At 38.6% G+C, this 17,619-nt stretch overlaps 1 protein-coding gene across 3 annotated transcripts in view; it reads right to left on the bottom strand.

The window, feature by feature from the left end:
• FAM118B (family with sequence similarity 118 member B) overlaps nucleotides 1-17,619 on the bottom strand; it is a 48,926-nt gene that overhangs the window by 13,664 nt on the left and 17,643 nt on the right. For all 3 annotated transcript variants that reach the window (XR_009249570.1, XM_058687253.1, XM_058687254.1), the window contains exons 2-3: nucleotides 11,552-11,644; nucleotides 6,495-6,747 (exon numbers count right to left, since the gene is read on the bottom strand). Coding sequence is in view for 2 of the 3 variants with exons in the window: in XM_058687253.1 (XP_058543236.1) it covers nucleotides 6,495-6,747; nucleotides 11,552-11,637 (339 nt within the window). In the remaining variant the exon portion in view is untranslated. The remainder of the gene's footprint in view (nucleotides 1-6,494; nucleotides 6,748-11,551; nucleotides 11,645-17,619) is intronic.

Below are 17,619 nucleotides of genomic sequence, written 5' to 3'. Positions count from 1 at the left end.
AGCTAGTAAGAGTGGTGACCTATGGGGGAGGGGTGAATGTGGGAAGAGGAGATAGACAAAGACATGGTGGGAGTGAAATGTCACAACATAATGTAAACCTTTTTACATCATTTTGATTTCTGCAATGTGCATAATACCTACTCAAAAAAGCAAAATTAAGTTTCATATGAAATAAAAACTATAGTGATTTTCAAAACTTCCTTATTGTGCTTTATATCTTCATTTTGTACTCTGATTCATACAAAGTCATATAATAGTATATTCTAGAGCCAGTTAATCATTACGCACACAGATAAAAACACCTGAGTATACAATCAGGTAGGTAATCATGGGTATGGAATAGTTCCTTGCTTCTAAGGAAAGAAATACAAAAGGTCAAAGCCTGGGAATAAATGTTATAGGTCATTTATTTCAGCTATCTCTTAGTTCTCTTCCTTTAAGTTATCACATCTTGCATATCAACACTGAGAGGAACGAGAGAGACTTCTGCAGCTGTACTGATTTCCTCAGACTTTAAAACGAACACTTCTCTCCCTGAAAGCATGTGACCCTAGAACTAAGTTTCCCACCAGCAGTCTAAGCAAAGACAAAGGAATGAAAACAAACAAGGAGGTTCCATGGTCCAAAGGAAATGCCAAACTCCCACACAATTTTAAGGACATGTTCTCATTCATTTAAAACAGTGAATTGAATCCAGTGCTACTTCATTTCCTTTTACCCTGTAACTCACATCTTTCTGATACCAGATACAGTAAGAAACAAGATCCTGACTCTTTCCAACGAAGGTTATGACCACTTATAGTACATTTACTATGTGCCAAACACTTCATATACATTATCTCACTTGTTCTTCACATGAGTTAAGCAGTATTAGCCCAGTTTTTACAGGTGCAAAAATAGATTCTGAGAAGTTCAGTGATTTTCCCAGGGTCCTAGTTCATTTAAATGCCAAGTCTGATTCTGAAACCCAAGTTCTCTGCATTGAATGCACAATGTCACCGCCTTACAAAAACCTGCCCAGTAGACAGGTCTATTAACCCTGCCATGTTACTACTGTTAGATTCTTTTAAAAAAAAAAAAAAAAAAAAAAAAAAGAAAGAAAAAAAAAAAAAGGACATTTTCAAAACATGTAACAGTAAAAAGAACATAATGCCCCCTGTAGACCCATCATCCAGTTTCAACAATTACCACACATGGCCCATCTTATTTCATCTAAGCCCTCTACCACACCCTGCCACCTTCTCCCCTTCGTGGAATTTCTTCTGAAGCGATTCCCAAACATCATTTCATGCAGATACTTCAACAGTTCCCTAAAAGATAAGGACTCCCCTTTACATATAAAACAAAACTGCAATACCACCTATCACACCTAAAAAAAAAAGCAGTAATACGAATTCCTTAATATCAAATACCTAGTGTTCAAATTTCCAAGTTTGTGTGTGTGTCTTTTTAAAATTTGGCTTTAAGTTTATTTATTTATTTTGAGAGAGAAAGCATGCATGAGTGAGGAAGGGGCAGAGAGAAGGGAACAGAGAATTCTAAAGCAGACTCTGTGCTGACAGCAGAGAGCCCAATGCGGGGATTGAACTCAGGAACCATGAGATCATGATCTGAGTCGAAGTCGGACACTTAACCGACTGAGCTTCCCAGGCGCCCCAGTGTATCTTTTTCTTAAAGCCTCTGGGTTGCCTGTTATTTTTTTCTTACATATCCTCTATTAAAGTGGTTTTCAAAATGTGGCCCATGGACCCCATGTATCTCTAATATCCTTTAATGAGTCTGAAAAGTAAAATTATTTTCATAATAATATTAAGGTGATTTTTGTCTTTTAAACTGTGCTGATATTTGCACTGATGGTACAAAAGCAATGGTGGGTAAAACTGTTGGTGCCTTAGTGTGAATCCAGACAGTGGAACCAAGCTGTGCCAGTGATCACTGTATTCTTCACTACCAAAGACCTACAGTAAGAAAAAAACCTCAGTTTCCCTTAAGAATGCCCTTAACAAAACAGTAAAAATTACTAACTGTATTAAACCTTGCTCCTTGAGCACATGTCTGCTTAAAAGTCTGTGTGAAGAAACAGGAGCTCTGCACAGAGCACAGGTGCTGCAGACTGAAGTATGATGGCTGTCTCCAGGCAAAACACTTGTGTGGCCGAGCTGTAAACTCAACTGGCCACCTGTTCTCATCAAACGTTATTTTTACTTGAATGAATGACAGACACACTACAGTTATTCAGATTTGGGTTTTCTCAGGCAATGTTGCAAAAATAAAGTGAGCCTGCCGTTTCGAGGAAAACAACGGAGCATTGCTGTCATGGCTGCCAATGACAAAAGTTGAGCTTTCAAGCAAAAACCAGAATTTTAGAAAACCTTATTCTGCCACCATGAGCTTGACTGCTTCCAGATACCTCTGTGAGGGATGGGTGGTGTCATTAACGGATGCAATTTTGTTGACGCTGTAGTGAAATGTGTCAGTATCTAGAAGATATATATAACTCAGAGAACCAATATTTTCCAAATGACAAATGCACGATATTGCAAAAGGGTGAAAGATGGGGGAAAGGTTCATCCTAAATGCAAGATGGTGGGGCACCTGGGTGGCTCAGTCGGTTGAGTGTCTGACTTCGGCTCAGGTCATGATCTCGCGGTCACGGGTTTGAGCCCTGCATCTGGACTCTTTGCTGTCAGCGCAGAGCCCACTTTGGATCTTCTGTCGACCTCTTTCTCTGCCCTTCCCCTGCTCACATTCGTTCTCTCTCTCCCAAAAATAAACAATTAAAAATAAGTAAATAAATGCAAGATGGATCATGGATTTTAATGCAACAAAATAGGAGAAGTTCAGATTCCATATTCCTATTAATATGGATTTGACTTCAGATTCCCTATTGCTATTAATCTTAAGGAAGGAAGCCACTACTTACCTAGTTTTTAGTGTAGTATCAACAATAAATATCTATAATTATCTAAAAAGACTATTAAAATACTTTCTTTTTCAACTACGTATCTGTGAGACCTGATTTTTTCCACATACTTACACCAAAACAACACACACTATAGAACACAGATATGAGACTCCAACTGTTTTTGATTAAGCCAGACCTTAAAGAGATTTGTAGAAGTGTGAAACAATACTATTCTTTTCACTAATTTATTTTTGTTTTGGAAAATATATTTTTCACAAACATGTTAGTTATGTTAACATGTAATAGGTTTATTGTCACTTTTTTTTAAACTTTGTTATTTTGAAAGAGAGCTTGAGCAAAGGAGAGGTACACAGAGTGGGAGAGAGAGAGAATCCCAATTAGGCTCCTTACTGTCAGCACAGAGCCCGACGTGGGGCTCAATCCCAGGACTGTGACATTATAACTTGAGCCAAAATCAAGAGTTAGATGCTTAACCAACTGAGCCACCCAGGTGCCCTGGTTTATTGCTATTTTTAAGTGAATTAGTATTTTAAACATTTCTCAATTTTTTTTTTTACCGTTTATTTTTGAGAGACAGAGAGAGAGCATGAGTGAGTGTGGGGCAGACAGAGAGGGAGACACAGAATCCCAAACAGGCTCTAGGCCTTGAGCTGTCAGCACAGAGCCCGATGCGGGACCCGAACCCACGAACGGTGAGATCATGACCCGAGCTGAAGTCAGATGCTTAATCGACTGAGCCACCCAGGTGCCCCAAAACATTTCTCAATTTTTAATACAGTGAATATTGACAGATATACTTCACAAGAACAAAAGTTGAGATTCTCAAAAATTTTTAGGCGTATAAAGGAAGTCTTGAGACCAAAAGGTTTGATAATTGCTCCTCTAATGCAACTGACACTAACCCACAACTACGCTTTCAGGCTAATAATAAATCTTCATCCAAAGATAATTAGTGGCCCCAGTCTGGTACATTTGGTAGGTATACACTTAATGACACTGACTTTAAATCTCATTACTTTCAATCATAACTCATCCAGCTAGCAAAATCATGTTTTCTGTTCTCAGGAGACCATGGTAATGGATTAGAGAAGGCTATGGCCAAGACAATAGAGGGCATGACAACACTACATCCTAGCTGGAAACAGAACTTCTTCATCCACAGACCAATCATCCTAGTCGGACACAGTACTCTTTTTCCTCATGAGTTCTCTTTCCTTCTTTTTTTTTCTCCCCCAGAAAGATAACATTTTTTAAATTAATTAGCTGACACATTTCCAATAACATTTTCCCTTGTATTTTCTGGCTATATACTCTTTAATTGACTCTTTATATGACAGTATTTTGGATTATTTTTTAGACATTAAGAAATTATGTTTTCTTTCCTCCCTGTTCTCAAGTGTACTTTATCAGATATTAATATAGCCACTCTCACTTTCTATTGATCAGTGTTTGAATCATACCTGTTTTCTATCCTTTTACCTTTATTTCTACAGCTGTGCTGAGATGCAATTTTCATGACATACAGTTCACTTATTTGAAGTGTAAATTCAATGATAATTTTTAGATTCACAAATACCGCAACTGTCGCCACAGTCAATGTTAGGACATTTCATCATATCAAAAAGAAACCAGGTACCTTTAAATATCACCCAGCTGCCCTCCATCCATGCTCCAGCCCTCAACAAGTACTACTATACTTTTTCTAACAGGTTTCCCTATTCTGGACATTCTGTATGAATGGAATCATCTAGTATGGGGTCTTTTGTAAATGGCTCCTACTTAGCATACATTATGCTAAGGTCATTCATGCTGCAGCATGTATCAGTACTGAATTTCCTTTTATTGGCAAGTAGTATTCCATTGTATGAATATGCCACATTTTGATTATTCATTTGACAGCTGACAGACCTCTGGATTACTTCCACCTTTTGGCTATTACGAATAATGCTATCAATGTTTGCTTGTACGTTTTTGTCTGAACATGTTTTCATTTCTCTTGGGTGTATCCAGAAGTGGAACTGTTGGGTCAGATGGTAGCTCTATATTTAACTGTTTGAGGAACTGCCAGACCGTGTTCCACATTGTTCGCACCATTTCACAAGCCCAGCAGTGCATGAGGATTTCAATTTCTCCACATCCTTGCCAACACTTAATTATCTGACCGTCTGACTCTGGCCGTCCTGGCCCAAGTGAAGTAGCACCTCAGGTGGTTCTGATTTGCACTCTGCTAATGACGTCTGATGTGGAGCCTCTTTTCGTGTGCTTATTGGCCGTTTCCCTTGGAACAACGTCTATTCAAGTCCTTTGCCATTTAAAAATTGAATTATTTGCCTTTTTATTGTTAAGTTATAATACTTTTTTATATATTCTGGATACTACACCTTTAGAAGATACAGGAGTTGCTAATATTTTCTCCCATTCCGGGGGGGCTCTCTTTTCACTTTCTTATAGATAGTGGTCGTTGAGCCTAACAGATTTTATGTTTGGTAAAGTGCAGTGTTATCTATCTTTTGTTACTTGTGCTTTTTTGGTGTCATGTTTAAAACACTGCTGCCAGATTCAAAGTCATTAAGTTTTAAATCCGTTTTCTTCTAGAGTTTTATAGTTTTAGCTCCATATTTAGGTCTTTAATCCATTTTGAGTTCATTTCTGTATATGGTACTGGACAGAGGTCACATGAGCCCTTTAAAAGCCTATTATTTATTTACATTATTCTAGATTAGTAACAGTTTATCACAACTAAGGATAAGGAAATGAAAAGAGGACGTAAAACATACTAAGTTTCTGAAATGAGTCATGAACCATTTTTCTTCAAAATGTTTCTTCTTTTTCTTCAAAAATATGACTTAGTAAGATTTACAACATGCAAATTAAAAAATAAACAAAAATGTTAAAATGCACTATATGCTAACTAACTTGGACGTATATTAAAAAATAAATAAAACTAAAAGAAAAGATTTACAACATGCTTTGGCTACTCTATTATTTGCAAATATATAAATATATTAAATGAATCCTGATTTTGAAGGCATGTTGAAGACAATACAAGACAAGGAGGCCCTTATCATTCAGGATCCTGTGAGTCTTCCTTAGCATATGAAAGTCCCCTTGGTAACTTCCCCTAATCTTTACTTCCCCCAACTCTCAAGTAGTATATATATAATCAGTCACCCCTCACGATCCCAGTGCGTGAGGTCCTGTCCCTGTGCTTTAATAAAACCACCTTTTTGCACCAAAGATGTCTCAAGAATTCTTTCTTGGCCATTGGCTCCGAACTCTAACATTTCCACATCACTCAGAAACAACAACATCATCATCACCATCATCACCATCATCACCACTACCACCACCACCACCACCACCACACACACACACACACACACGCACGCACGCACGCACAAATGGGTCAAGATAACTACCCTGAATAGGGTCCATAAACAGACATTTTGTAAAAGAGCAAAATGTTATGCAAATCTATAAACTAGAAGTGAATATTCTTATTACATTTGGCATACGTGCCATGGTTTCAAAAAATATCAAATCCCAGGGTACACAGGAGGGTACTCACAGGAGAGAGTTTCTGGATAAGGTCATGGGCAACATGGACAAGGTTTTTGTCTTCATGGAGACATTTCTGAAATTTTCTGCTTTCCTCATCTTCTAGAAGATCAAAATCAATGGCAGCATCCAGTAAGGCCTGAATTAACCCCTTCCAGGACTTTAGGGCTGGAACCTGAGGGGCAACTGCAGCACTAATGCCTGTTCCGATCACCAGCACGAGCTCCCGGGGCTTCTTAGTTTTTAAGCTTGGAAGCAGCTTCCTGAAAAAGTCAACCAAATGAAGAGGATTGGAACATCCAACAGATAAGAGAAGGCACACGGAAGGACTGTTGAAAATCACGGTTTTCAGCTATCACTTTCATAATTGCAAAGAGGATAAAGTACCAGTTTCTGATACCTCTCCTAAGTATCTTTTTTTTTTAATGTTTATTTATTTTGAGAGAGAGCGAGCGGACGTGTGCGCGCATGAGTGGGGGGGGGAGGGGCAGAGAAAGAGGGAGTGAGAGAATCCCAAGCAGGCTCCATGCTGTCAGCACAGAGCTCGACGTGAGGCTTGATCTCAAGAACCGTGAGATCTTGACCCGAGTCAAAGTCAAGACACCTAACCAGCTGAGCCGGGTAGGTGCCCCATCCTCTCCTGAGTATCTTAAGCAAAAAGACCAGAATTTTGTGCCAAGACTTGCTGAAAAACCTATTTCAGGATCTTAAAAGACACTCTTAAAATCAATTTTCTCCCTCATAGTTCTCTCAACCTAAAAAAACCCACTAACAGTAGGAAAAGATCTGATCATATTACAGCCCAGCTGAGTTTTACTAACTTATATTTTAAACCAACACTGAATTTCAAAAAAACACGGACTCCAGACAGAAAAGAAATCCATACAAATTAAATTCCCACTGCTGGCAACTATAAAAGAAGAGATGAAAGAAAGCCAAATTTAAGCTCAGATTTCATACACACTATTAAGATAAAATTGAGAATGAGACAGTCAAATATGGAAACAAATTCCACTTCGGTTTTGTTCTAGATTATCTTGAGGCAAAAAAAAAAAAAAACAAAGAAAGGAAGGAAGGAAGAAAAAAAAGTAGTTAAGAGAACTGTGAAACACAGGACCTTCACATTACCTAAATAAACAAAGAAAAAACTATTCAACAGATACGACAAGAAGAGAAAACATTCCTTTCTTATCATGAGAAGCACCACAGAGTTCTGTTTTGAAGAGATAGCAGGGGCACAAGTTTTTGTGTTTTGGCCCCCCCCCTTCAATCTGGAAACTACATTAAAATGTGTTTGAAATATGTTTATTCACTTTAATTTTTGCTAATGGTAGGTGTTTTCCAAGAAATTGCCTTTCTCAATCTTTTGTCAAAACAATAAAATAGAAAAAGGATTCGCATTTTGGCATAACGTAAGAAACAGCCTTGGGAAACCTGTTTTGGGAAACCAAACTTTAGAACTGCCTTCCCTATCCCCAACTCCTGCATTCAGTCATTCAACAAATATTAAAAACTTACAAAGTACTAGACATAAGGGTAGGTACTAATGATGTTCCTATGAATAAAATCAAGTCCCCAATCTCAAAAGTTTAGTCTATGGGAAAAGACTTGATAATAGATATCAGAAACTGATGATGAAAAATAAGTTTCAGTTCAAGGGAATTAAGATATTGAAACATAAAACAATACATACAGAAAATTTCTAGAAGGGTTCACAAGAACTGTTAGTAGTGGTTAACTCTGGGGATTGGGGAGAACAATGATTTTTACTTCTCACTTGATTGTGCTGTATTACTTGAATTTTTTACCTCATCCATTATAGGTCTGAGGTGTAATTTTGCCTCACTTTTCGTTTCTGATTCTTCCTAAAACCACTAAGTAATTATAAAGTAATTTTTTTAGAAGGCATAAGTTCATAAAAAACAGAATAGGAAAAGATGACAGCAGACAACACAGGCCCACAAAATTTTAGAAGTTGTAAGGTAAGAGCTGATTCCCTCGACAGAACCTTGGGAATGTCAAATAAGTCTGAAGGTAGAGGGGCAGGTGGGGCCAAGATAAGAGAAGTCACTGCAAGGCTGTCTTAGAAGCAGTTAGAATTCTAAGACTGGAGGCTTGCTCTCCAGAGAGGTTGAGTATTTGAGAACACTGTGCACAGCTTGGGGAAGGAGATTAAGTAAAAGTCAGTATATGAAATGGCAAGACTCTCCTTTGCCCCCTTCTCCCAGAGGAAGACTCTCAGACACTGGCAGTGAACCTTATACCTGCACGCTATTCCCCATCCACTCATCTTCTTTTGGGGATAATGGCCAGCATGAGAGAAAAGACCCACAGGTTCTGACAGGCAGCGATTCCTCAGCTCCAGAACCATGCTTGACACCCCCAATGAAGCACGAGAGACCAAGTCCTTTACACACACACAGATTCTCCAACTGGCTCTTTAGCGTCTTCTCTTAAATATGAGCAGACAAAGAAAGGTCACCTTACATATGAACAAAGCCCCCAATGTAAGAGTTACATATAAACAAACTAGTACCTAGAAAGAAACCTGCAGGAAACAAGGGACAATACCAGAGAAAGAAGAAAAACTGAAAACAGTTATCTCCATAAATTAAAAAAAAAAAAAAGGCATCTATGAAACATGATCATTAGAACGCTGTATGGAGCACCTGGGTGGCTCGGTTCGTTAAATGTCGGACTTCTGCTCAGGTCATGATCTCACGGTTGTGGGTTCAAGGCCCGCATTGGGCTCTGTGCTGACAGCTCAGAGCCTGGAGCCTGCTTCAGATTCTGTGTCTCCCTCTCTCTCTTCCCCTCCCCCTCAGAACTAGCTCACATTCTGTCTCACTCTCTCAAAAATAAACATGAAACAAACAAACAAACAAAGAATGCCATAAAAGGGGTGGGCATGGGGCACCTGGGCAGCTTGCTCAGTTAAGCATCTGACTACTGATTTTGGCTCAGGTCATGATCTTGCAGTTCTTAAGTTCAAGCCCTGCATCTGGCTCTGCGCTGACAGTGCAGAGCCTGCTTGGGATTCTTTCTCTCTCCCTGCCCCTCCTCTGCTCTTTCTCTCTCAAAATAAATAAATAAACTTAAGAAAAAAAGGAGGGGGGTGAGCAAGCAAAAAGATTTCTTGGAAATTAAAAATATAACAAATAAAAAATTTGTAAGTTTGGAAGAAAACAAAATTACTTGAGACAGCAGAATGATAAAAACAAAAGCAATAGAAAAATATAAAAAAACTAGAGTCCTACTCCAGAAGGTCCAATATCTGAATACCAAGAGTTCTACAAAGACACAATACAGAAAAAACTGTAAAGGGGGCGCCTGGGTGGCGCAGTCGGTTAAGCGTCCGACTTCAGCCAGGTCACGATCTCGCGGTCCGTGAGTTCGAGCCCCGCGTCAGGCTCCGGGCTGATGGCTCGGAGCCTGGAGCCTGTTTCCGATTCTGTGTCTCCCTCTCTCTCTGCCCCTCCCCCGTTCATGCTCTGTCTCTCTCTGTCCCAAAAATAAATAAAAAATGTTGAAAAAAAAAAAAAATTTAAAAAAAAAGAAAAAACTGTAAAGGAAATTATCAAATAAGAAAAAAAATTTTCAAAAATGAATTATCAGTAGACAGCTCTGAAGAGCTACCTGATGTCTAGACTCATATGAAGGTACATCACCATGAAATTTCAGGTTGCTGAGAATAAAATAACTATCCTTATAAGCTTCTAATGAGAAAAGAAGAGGCCACATGACCCAAATGACTGGGAATCAGCACAGAGTCCCTATTTTGGCAGAAGACTTAGCTGCTAGCAGAGAATGAGCAGTAACTTCAGAACTCTAAGGAAAATGACTTCCTCCCTAAAATTCTACACTCAGCCAAATCATCAAATCAATGTACAAATATGATAAAGACATTTGCAAATGTCTCCAAAAACCCTTCTCATGTGAATCCTTACTAAGGAAGCTAATGAAAATAGTTTTCAGCAAAATGAAGGACTACACCAAAAAGGTGACATGGTATCTAGGAAAGAGAGGCTCCAATACAGGAGAGATGTAAGAGGAATCCTTGAGGTCATGGGGAAGGAAAATGGCAAATATCAGCCATTTTCAGCAGGCCTGGAGAACTATCCTCAGCAGAATATGGTCCAAAAGGAAAACCCCACAAAACAATTTAAACTAGTAAATTACTGATGAGTGTCAGCATATCTAAGAGATTTACTCTTCTGTCACAGAGTTTGAAGACAAATTGATAGGTACATAGAAAACAAAGCAAACCAAAAAAAAAAAAAAAAAAAGAGAGAGAGAGAGAGACAATCTTTAATAACTTGGAGGGAAAAATGGACAAAAAAGTGTAATTTCAAAACACGATTAGGCTCACCTATGAACTACTTATACAGTCATGTAATGTAACTATTAAAAACTGACTTAACCAAAAATTATGATATAAAACACACTGGGGAGGGGGGCAACATGTGAGGAGAGGCTCCAGAAGAGCAAGCCTAATCCTCATCTTTCTTAACTGGAAATAGATAAAACCAAAACACTAAAAAACAGCAGTACATACAAAGTATTTAAAAATATGAATGGAGGGGCGCCTGGGTGGCTCAGTCGGTTGAGCGCCGACTTCGGCTCAGGTCACGATCTCGCGGTCCGTGAGTTCGAGCCCCGCATCGGGCCCCTGTGCTGACAGCTCAGAGCCTGGAGCCTGTTTCAGATTCTGTGTCTCCCTCTCTCTGACCCTCCCCCATTCATGCTCTGTCTCTCTCTGTCTCAAAAATAAATAAAAACGTTAAAAAAAAAAATTAAAAAAAAAAATATGAATGGAAGTATTAAAGAAATCAATTAAAAGGCTGCAGGTGATTATCTCTATAGAGGGACAAGGCATTATAAACTTTCAGGTACTGACTTTTAAAATTATGTACATTTATGGCCTGGATAAAAATAAAAATTGAATCCAAAATAAAAATAATTTAATTTTTATATGAAGACCAATATTAATTTCTGAAAACAACTGGGATGTGGGGCAAGTCTGTTTGGTAATTTACTGTGTTCCTCAGATTCCCTTCCCTTGTTTACCTGGGCTTTTTGGTGGGGGGTGCGCCATCACTGAAGAATCCAAGAATCTTGTCTATATCAGAGGCCTGGCTCCCTGTAGAAGCCATCCAGTTTCTAAAATAGATTAAACACCACAGACCACAATTAGATCTGTAATATATACCATTCAAAACAGCATATACATTAAACAGTTTTAATAAGCTGTATACCCTAAAGGTGCTCTAGAGATATCCCCTGCTCAAGAGAAATCCACTAATTAATGAGCACCCCAAACTTCAGGAACTCAATTCATCTTGAAATTATGACTGGTGCTCCATACTGTCATCTTGTTTCTGTTCCTGAAGGCTCTCCTGCAACCCCTCCCACCACCCTGCAAAAACAAAACAAAAACCTGTGTCAATTCATGTCAATTGCTGGCCATCACTTTGTGGAGCCTAAGAAATACCTGTTATTCTCCCATGAGATAGGCTTGGGAAGACTTAGGGGATTAAAAACAACACATGGATAAGTGTGCTAATAGCCCCCAATTATCTACTTACTACTATCAGCTAAAGAAATCACTGGGTCAAGAATACAACAATCAACACTAATTTGCTGATTGTTAGACATTCCTTGTTGCTGAACAAGTGTGTCCTGTCAGGCAGTGAGGCATGTCTCCCGAGCTCAACAGTGTGGACTCTGAGACGCGGTGATAAATGGGAAAGGTACGGATTGTCAAGCAAAGATGCATGAGAAATGACAGACTGTGCTCAGGTGATGGGATAACTAGCAAAAGAGAATTGCCATGGATTAGAATGAAGATTGTAATGAGAAGTTTTAACTGCTCACAATTTTAGTAAATTTGCTAAATCGAAGGACCAGTAATTCTAAAACAGCAGTATTTTAAATAGTGTGTACACACACCCAACAAAAGACAATACACATTACCAGAGTTTTGGGTGCTTTATTATTGCTTCATTATCGATATTTAGAATTAACTGAATCAATACAAATTATCTCAAGGTTATTATTTTATTAGAAAGCTTTTTTCTTTATGGAAACATTTTTTTAAAGTTTGCTGAATTAATTTTTCGCTCAGTTCCTCACCCCATATTGCATCACATGTAATGGAATTCTCTGATATCATAATCATTAGATAGGAATCTCAAAATCATAAAGTGAGTTAGGAAGCAGACCATCTTTCTAGTCAAATCTTTGATTCTGTTGGTCAGAAAGCTGGGGTTCAGAGAAGACACACAATACTTAACTCTGTAAACTGTCTCTTAATAATCATCTGAGAGGTTTGTCAAATGTATGTTTTTAAAAGATAAAAATCTATCAATTGACTTAAAAAAGTGTATGTTCTCAAGATCCAAACCCAAATTACTGAACCAGAATCTCCAGAATCTTCAGGAAATTCTTATGATGAGGCAAATAGAAAACAACCAAATGAAATGCAAGCAATTTTTCTATAATCCAGCTATTTTGTTAAATGTAAGCATACCAGATGTCATCCTCCCTTCATTTAAATGTACAAATCATTTGTAAAAATAAATAAATAAATGTACAAATCATTTGTTAGTCAACACCTTCCCAGTTTACTAAGTTAATCACCATTTAAAATACTGAAATATTTCCATTAAGTTTTAACTTATGTGAAGTCATTTTCTACTCTAAAGTGTAGCCTGGGTTCTAGACTGGAGAAGTGCTTAGAGTTATCAAGTACATTATCCTATTTTAGGGATGAGAAACACTGAAGGACAGAAAGGCTGGGTGCCATAATTCAAACCAAGGCAGTCTGCCTTCCAGGTTCATACTCTGAACCACTCTATTACAACCTAAAAGTGTCCTCCAAGTTTTAGCAACTCACTTTTTTTTTTTTTTTTTTAAGTAGGCTTCATGCCCAGGGGAGAGCCCCATGTGGAACTTGAACTCATGACCCTGAGATCAAGACCTGAGCCGAGATCAAGAGTCTGATGCTTAATGGACTGAGCCACCCAGGTGCCCCTGTTTGTTTTTAATTTGCACACCAAAACTATCAAAAAAGGAAATCCCACATTCCAGACAGATTTACACAAAATAATTTTGGGTAATGCTTGATAGCTGCTATATGACCAGGCACTCTGCTGATATAATCATGGCACTCACCTAAATTCAGAAGCTGAATGAAACAGCTTTTTCTGGTGACAGATGCCATTTGTTACGTACCCCCTACCACCACTAATCTACATAGACTGGTCGTGTCATTTTCTCCTGGAAAATATGCTAGGCCACTTTCCCTGGATTCTAACAGATGGTAAATTCTTGGTGTCTACACCTGAATACTAAGCTTTCTTTTTTTCTTTACAAAATCAACTATTCTTTTGTTTGTTTAAAAACATTTTTTTTTAACGTTTATTTATTATTTTTGAGAGACAAGAATGTGAGCAGGGAAGGGGCAGATAGAGGGAGACACAGAATCCAAAGCAGGCTTCAGGCTCTGAGCTGTCAGCACAGAGCCCAATGTGGGGCTCAGACCCACGAGCCATTAGATCATGATCTGAGCTGAAGTCGAACGGTTAACCAACTGAGCCACTCAGGTGTCCCAGAGTCAACTATTCTTAAGATCCATTCTATCTACATAATTTAAGAGAACTGAATATGGCCAACGGGTCCTAAGAATTGTTACTGCAATGTTTTGGGTCCTCTTATTTAGGAACTAAATAAGAAGAAATTCAATATGGCCACATTAGATGTAATCATATACACATCCTGTTTTCTAACAGGATAACATCTTTCCTTCAGGCAAAAGGATGCCTCATACAATCTCACATATACACTCTAGTGGCATTGCAGCATAAACCGTATCCTATTTCTTCTAGAGTACTGTTTCAGTAAAAAAAACAAACAAACCCATTTTAGTGTTTACCCTAAACAACATGCAGTTACCCATAAAGAGCTTTCACAATGATTACGAAAATCTTACAAGGAATTCTTTTTTTTTTTTTTAATGTTTGTTTATTTTTGAGAGCGAGAGAGAAACAGAGAGAGCAAGTGGGGGAGGGTCAGAGACAGAAGGAGACACAGAATCCCAAGGAGGCTCCAGGTTCTGAGCTGTCAGCACAGAGCCCGACCTGGGGTTCGAACTCAAAACTGTGAGATCATGACCTGAGCTGAAGTCAGAAGCTTAATTGACTGAGCCACCCAGGCGCCCCGACAAGGAATTCTTAACATGCATCAACTAGCTCGCACACTTATTTATGTGATCACTGAGTTTTCATTTTAGGGGGACTTGCTATGTACAACAGAGGGGGGAAAAGCTTTTCTGCCACAAGAAGACAAAGGCAATCACCTGTGGCAGCGTCTTTGTTACTATAATTACTGCTAAAGCCACTGAAAAATCCTTCAAGGCCGAGAGAGTTCAGCAAAATAAAAGTCGGATATTTGGTAAATGCTGAGGAAAGTAACAGCAACCTCATTAACAATTTTTTAAGGCCTAAGTCTTCATATAGAACACATACACTTTGAAACCCATCAGCTTGGCAAGAAATAGAATGCTTCTATCTTGTGAATGAAAGGGAAAAATCAAGGCGAGCATCCTTGGAAAAATCCATTAAGAAACACAGAAAAGGGACAAGTGGAAAGGGGGCTGAAATTAACTTCATATAAACTAGAGGACTTGTGGATTTGAAAACACTGAAAAATCTCAGTAGCTCTTGCTCTTGGTGCTACAATGACAGCAAAATCTGGTTCCCCGAAGAATGAGAGTGAGGTCTCCCAGCCTGCTTTTCCTCACGCTGACCTAGTGGTCTCTCCCCAGGCTTCCAGTGTGTAATCTTCAGTTCAAACAACTGACAGTCCAAAAGGAACTCAGGATAATACATTTTGGTATAGGGGCAGACAGAACAAATCAAAAGGAGAGAAAAATTCTAATGATGGCATTTTTGCCTGGAAATAAAAAAATCTACAAATGACTAGCTTGAGGAAGTGGTACATCTCTTGCCTTAAAAGACCAGCTCTGGGGTGCCGGGATGGCTCAGTGGGTTAAGCATCCAATTTAGGTCATGATCTCACAGTTCGTGAGTTTGAGTCCTGCGTCAGGCTCAGTACCGACAGCTCAGAGCCTGGGGCCTTCTTCAGGTTCTGTGTCTCCCTCTCTCTCTGCCCCTCACCCACTCACTCGCTCTCAAAAATAAACAAAATTTTAAAAACTTAAAAAAAATAAAAGACCAGCTGTATTTACAGTAAGCTCTCCCCCATTCCATTAAATATATAAAACCTTGACTAGAATAAAGACTGGCTTATTTCTCTAGCATAAACACAGAAAAGGGTTAACTTCAGTTTTTAAGAGAAAAAGATAGTCACCCTCTGACTTGGAAGAAACCAAATCCTTCTAGTTGTGGCTTTTGGACTAATTCCAACACATCTGGTTTTCATTAACTATGGGGGAGGAATGAAGGAAAAGATATCCAGTATAAAGTACTACAAAAGTAATACAAAAGCAACAAGCTTATTGCCAATTAACAAATTAATTTTACTAAAGTAGTTGATAAATTCAGTTCTATAACAGATTGCACCCCTTCCTATCAATGTGTAAAAAAACTTTCCATTTCTTCCTAATAACACAGAGAGGTGAAACTGATATATAAGAACTATATGTGAGGACTGGATTCCTCTGTGTACCCCCCAGTCTTGAAGTGTTTCCTCTACCTCTGGTTAACTTAGTTTGCTCTTACTTCTGTATCTAAATTGTATGTGCCTGATATCCTCTATCTTCTGTCACATAAGATCTGTCACACTTATTTCCTGAAAATATGCTTTAATGTAGTCACTGATAAAATGCCAGACTGACACTACTTACTCTTGGCATTTTACCAAGCAATGACCCATATATGAGCAATATGAGAACAACCTCATCAGAGGTAGGGTTTCTGAAAAACTTTAAGGAATTGAGAGGTTTACCCCAAATTCTATGGTCTTTTTATTCAAGTCCTAAAATCAACCACATTGGTATTCCAGGCTCAAGAGCTCAGATGTTATTTGTTTCAGTTATTTTCAATTATAAAACCAAAGTAACACATCACATATATATAAGGAATAAAATTGTTCTTTTTCAATTTTTTAAAAAATTTTATTTTAGAGAGAGCCAGCATGAGTGGCGAGAGCGGCAATGAGAAAGAGAGGGAATCTTAAGCAGCCTCCACACTCAGCATGGAGCCTGATGTGGGGGATCAATCCCACAACCCTGGGATCATGAATGACCTAAGCCAAAATCAAGAGTTGAATGCTCAACTGAATGAGCCACCCAGGTGCCAGGTGCTTAAAATTGTTTTAAGAAGGAAGAGTAAGACACCCAAATTAAAATTTCATTTGAATTAGAAGTTGGTGACTAAAGTTGATGATTTTATCATGCAAAAAATAACTTCCTTCTTTGTCACTGCTTTCTCTCCTGTGAAGCTTCTGAGAAGGTATATCCTGAAAACAAGAACACGCGTTGCTAAGAAAGGGGACTTTTTAAAAAATTTTACTTTTGAGAGAGAGACACACAGAGGGCAAGCAGGGGAGGGGCAGAGAGAGAGGGAGACACAGAATCAGAAGCAGGCTCCAGTCTCTGAGCTGTCAGCACAGAGCTCCACGCTGGGCTCAAACTCGAACTGTGAGATCATGACCTGAGCTGAAGTCAGATGCTTAACTGACTGAGCCACCCAGGCGCCCTGGAAGGAGACTTTTTAATAAAATATTTTCCATGTATCAAATAGTACAATCATACAATTTCATCACAAATGACACAGGCTATTCAAAGAAAATGAGATTACGTAAATCTTTAAGGGCAAGGTTTTATGTTCTATGGAGTCCTTGAAAACTAAATTTCTCCTCTGAAGACAGTGTGGAGAAACCCTCAAGGGCTTACTGTTCTTGCCAAAAGAGCACACACGATACTGCAGCATACAAATGTAGATTCATCCCAGTTTGGGCGACCCCAGAAGATATTCTCATTACAGAGTGTTGCTCTTTGAGTTAATCTGACAAGTCTTAAAGGGAAGACTTTTCTGTCATAATAAAAATAAAAACGTTTACTAAGATTATGCCACCTAATTTCCACCCCCTGCTGCTTTTTACTTTCTTGAGGA

This window comes from Neofelis nebulosa, chromosome 10, assembly GCF_028018385.1.
Source record: "Neofelis nebulosa isolate mNeoNeb1 chromosome 10, mNeoNeb1.pri, whole genome shotgun sequence".
Lineage (NCBI taxonomy): Eukaryota > Metazoa > Chordata > Mammalia > Carnivora > Felidae > Neofelis > Neofelis nebulosa.
This window is presented reverse-complemented; position numbering and strand designations above follow the sequence as displayed.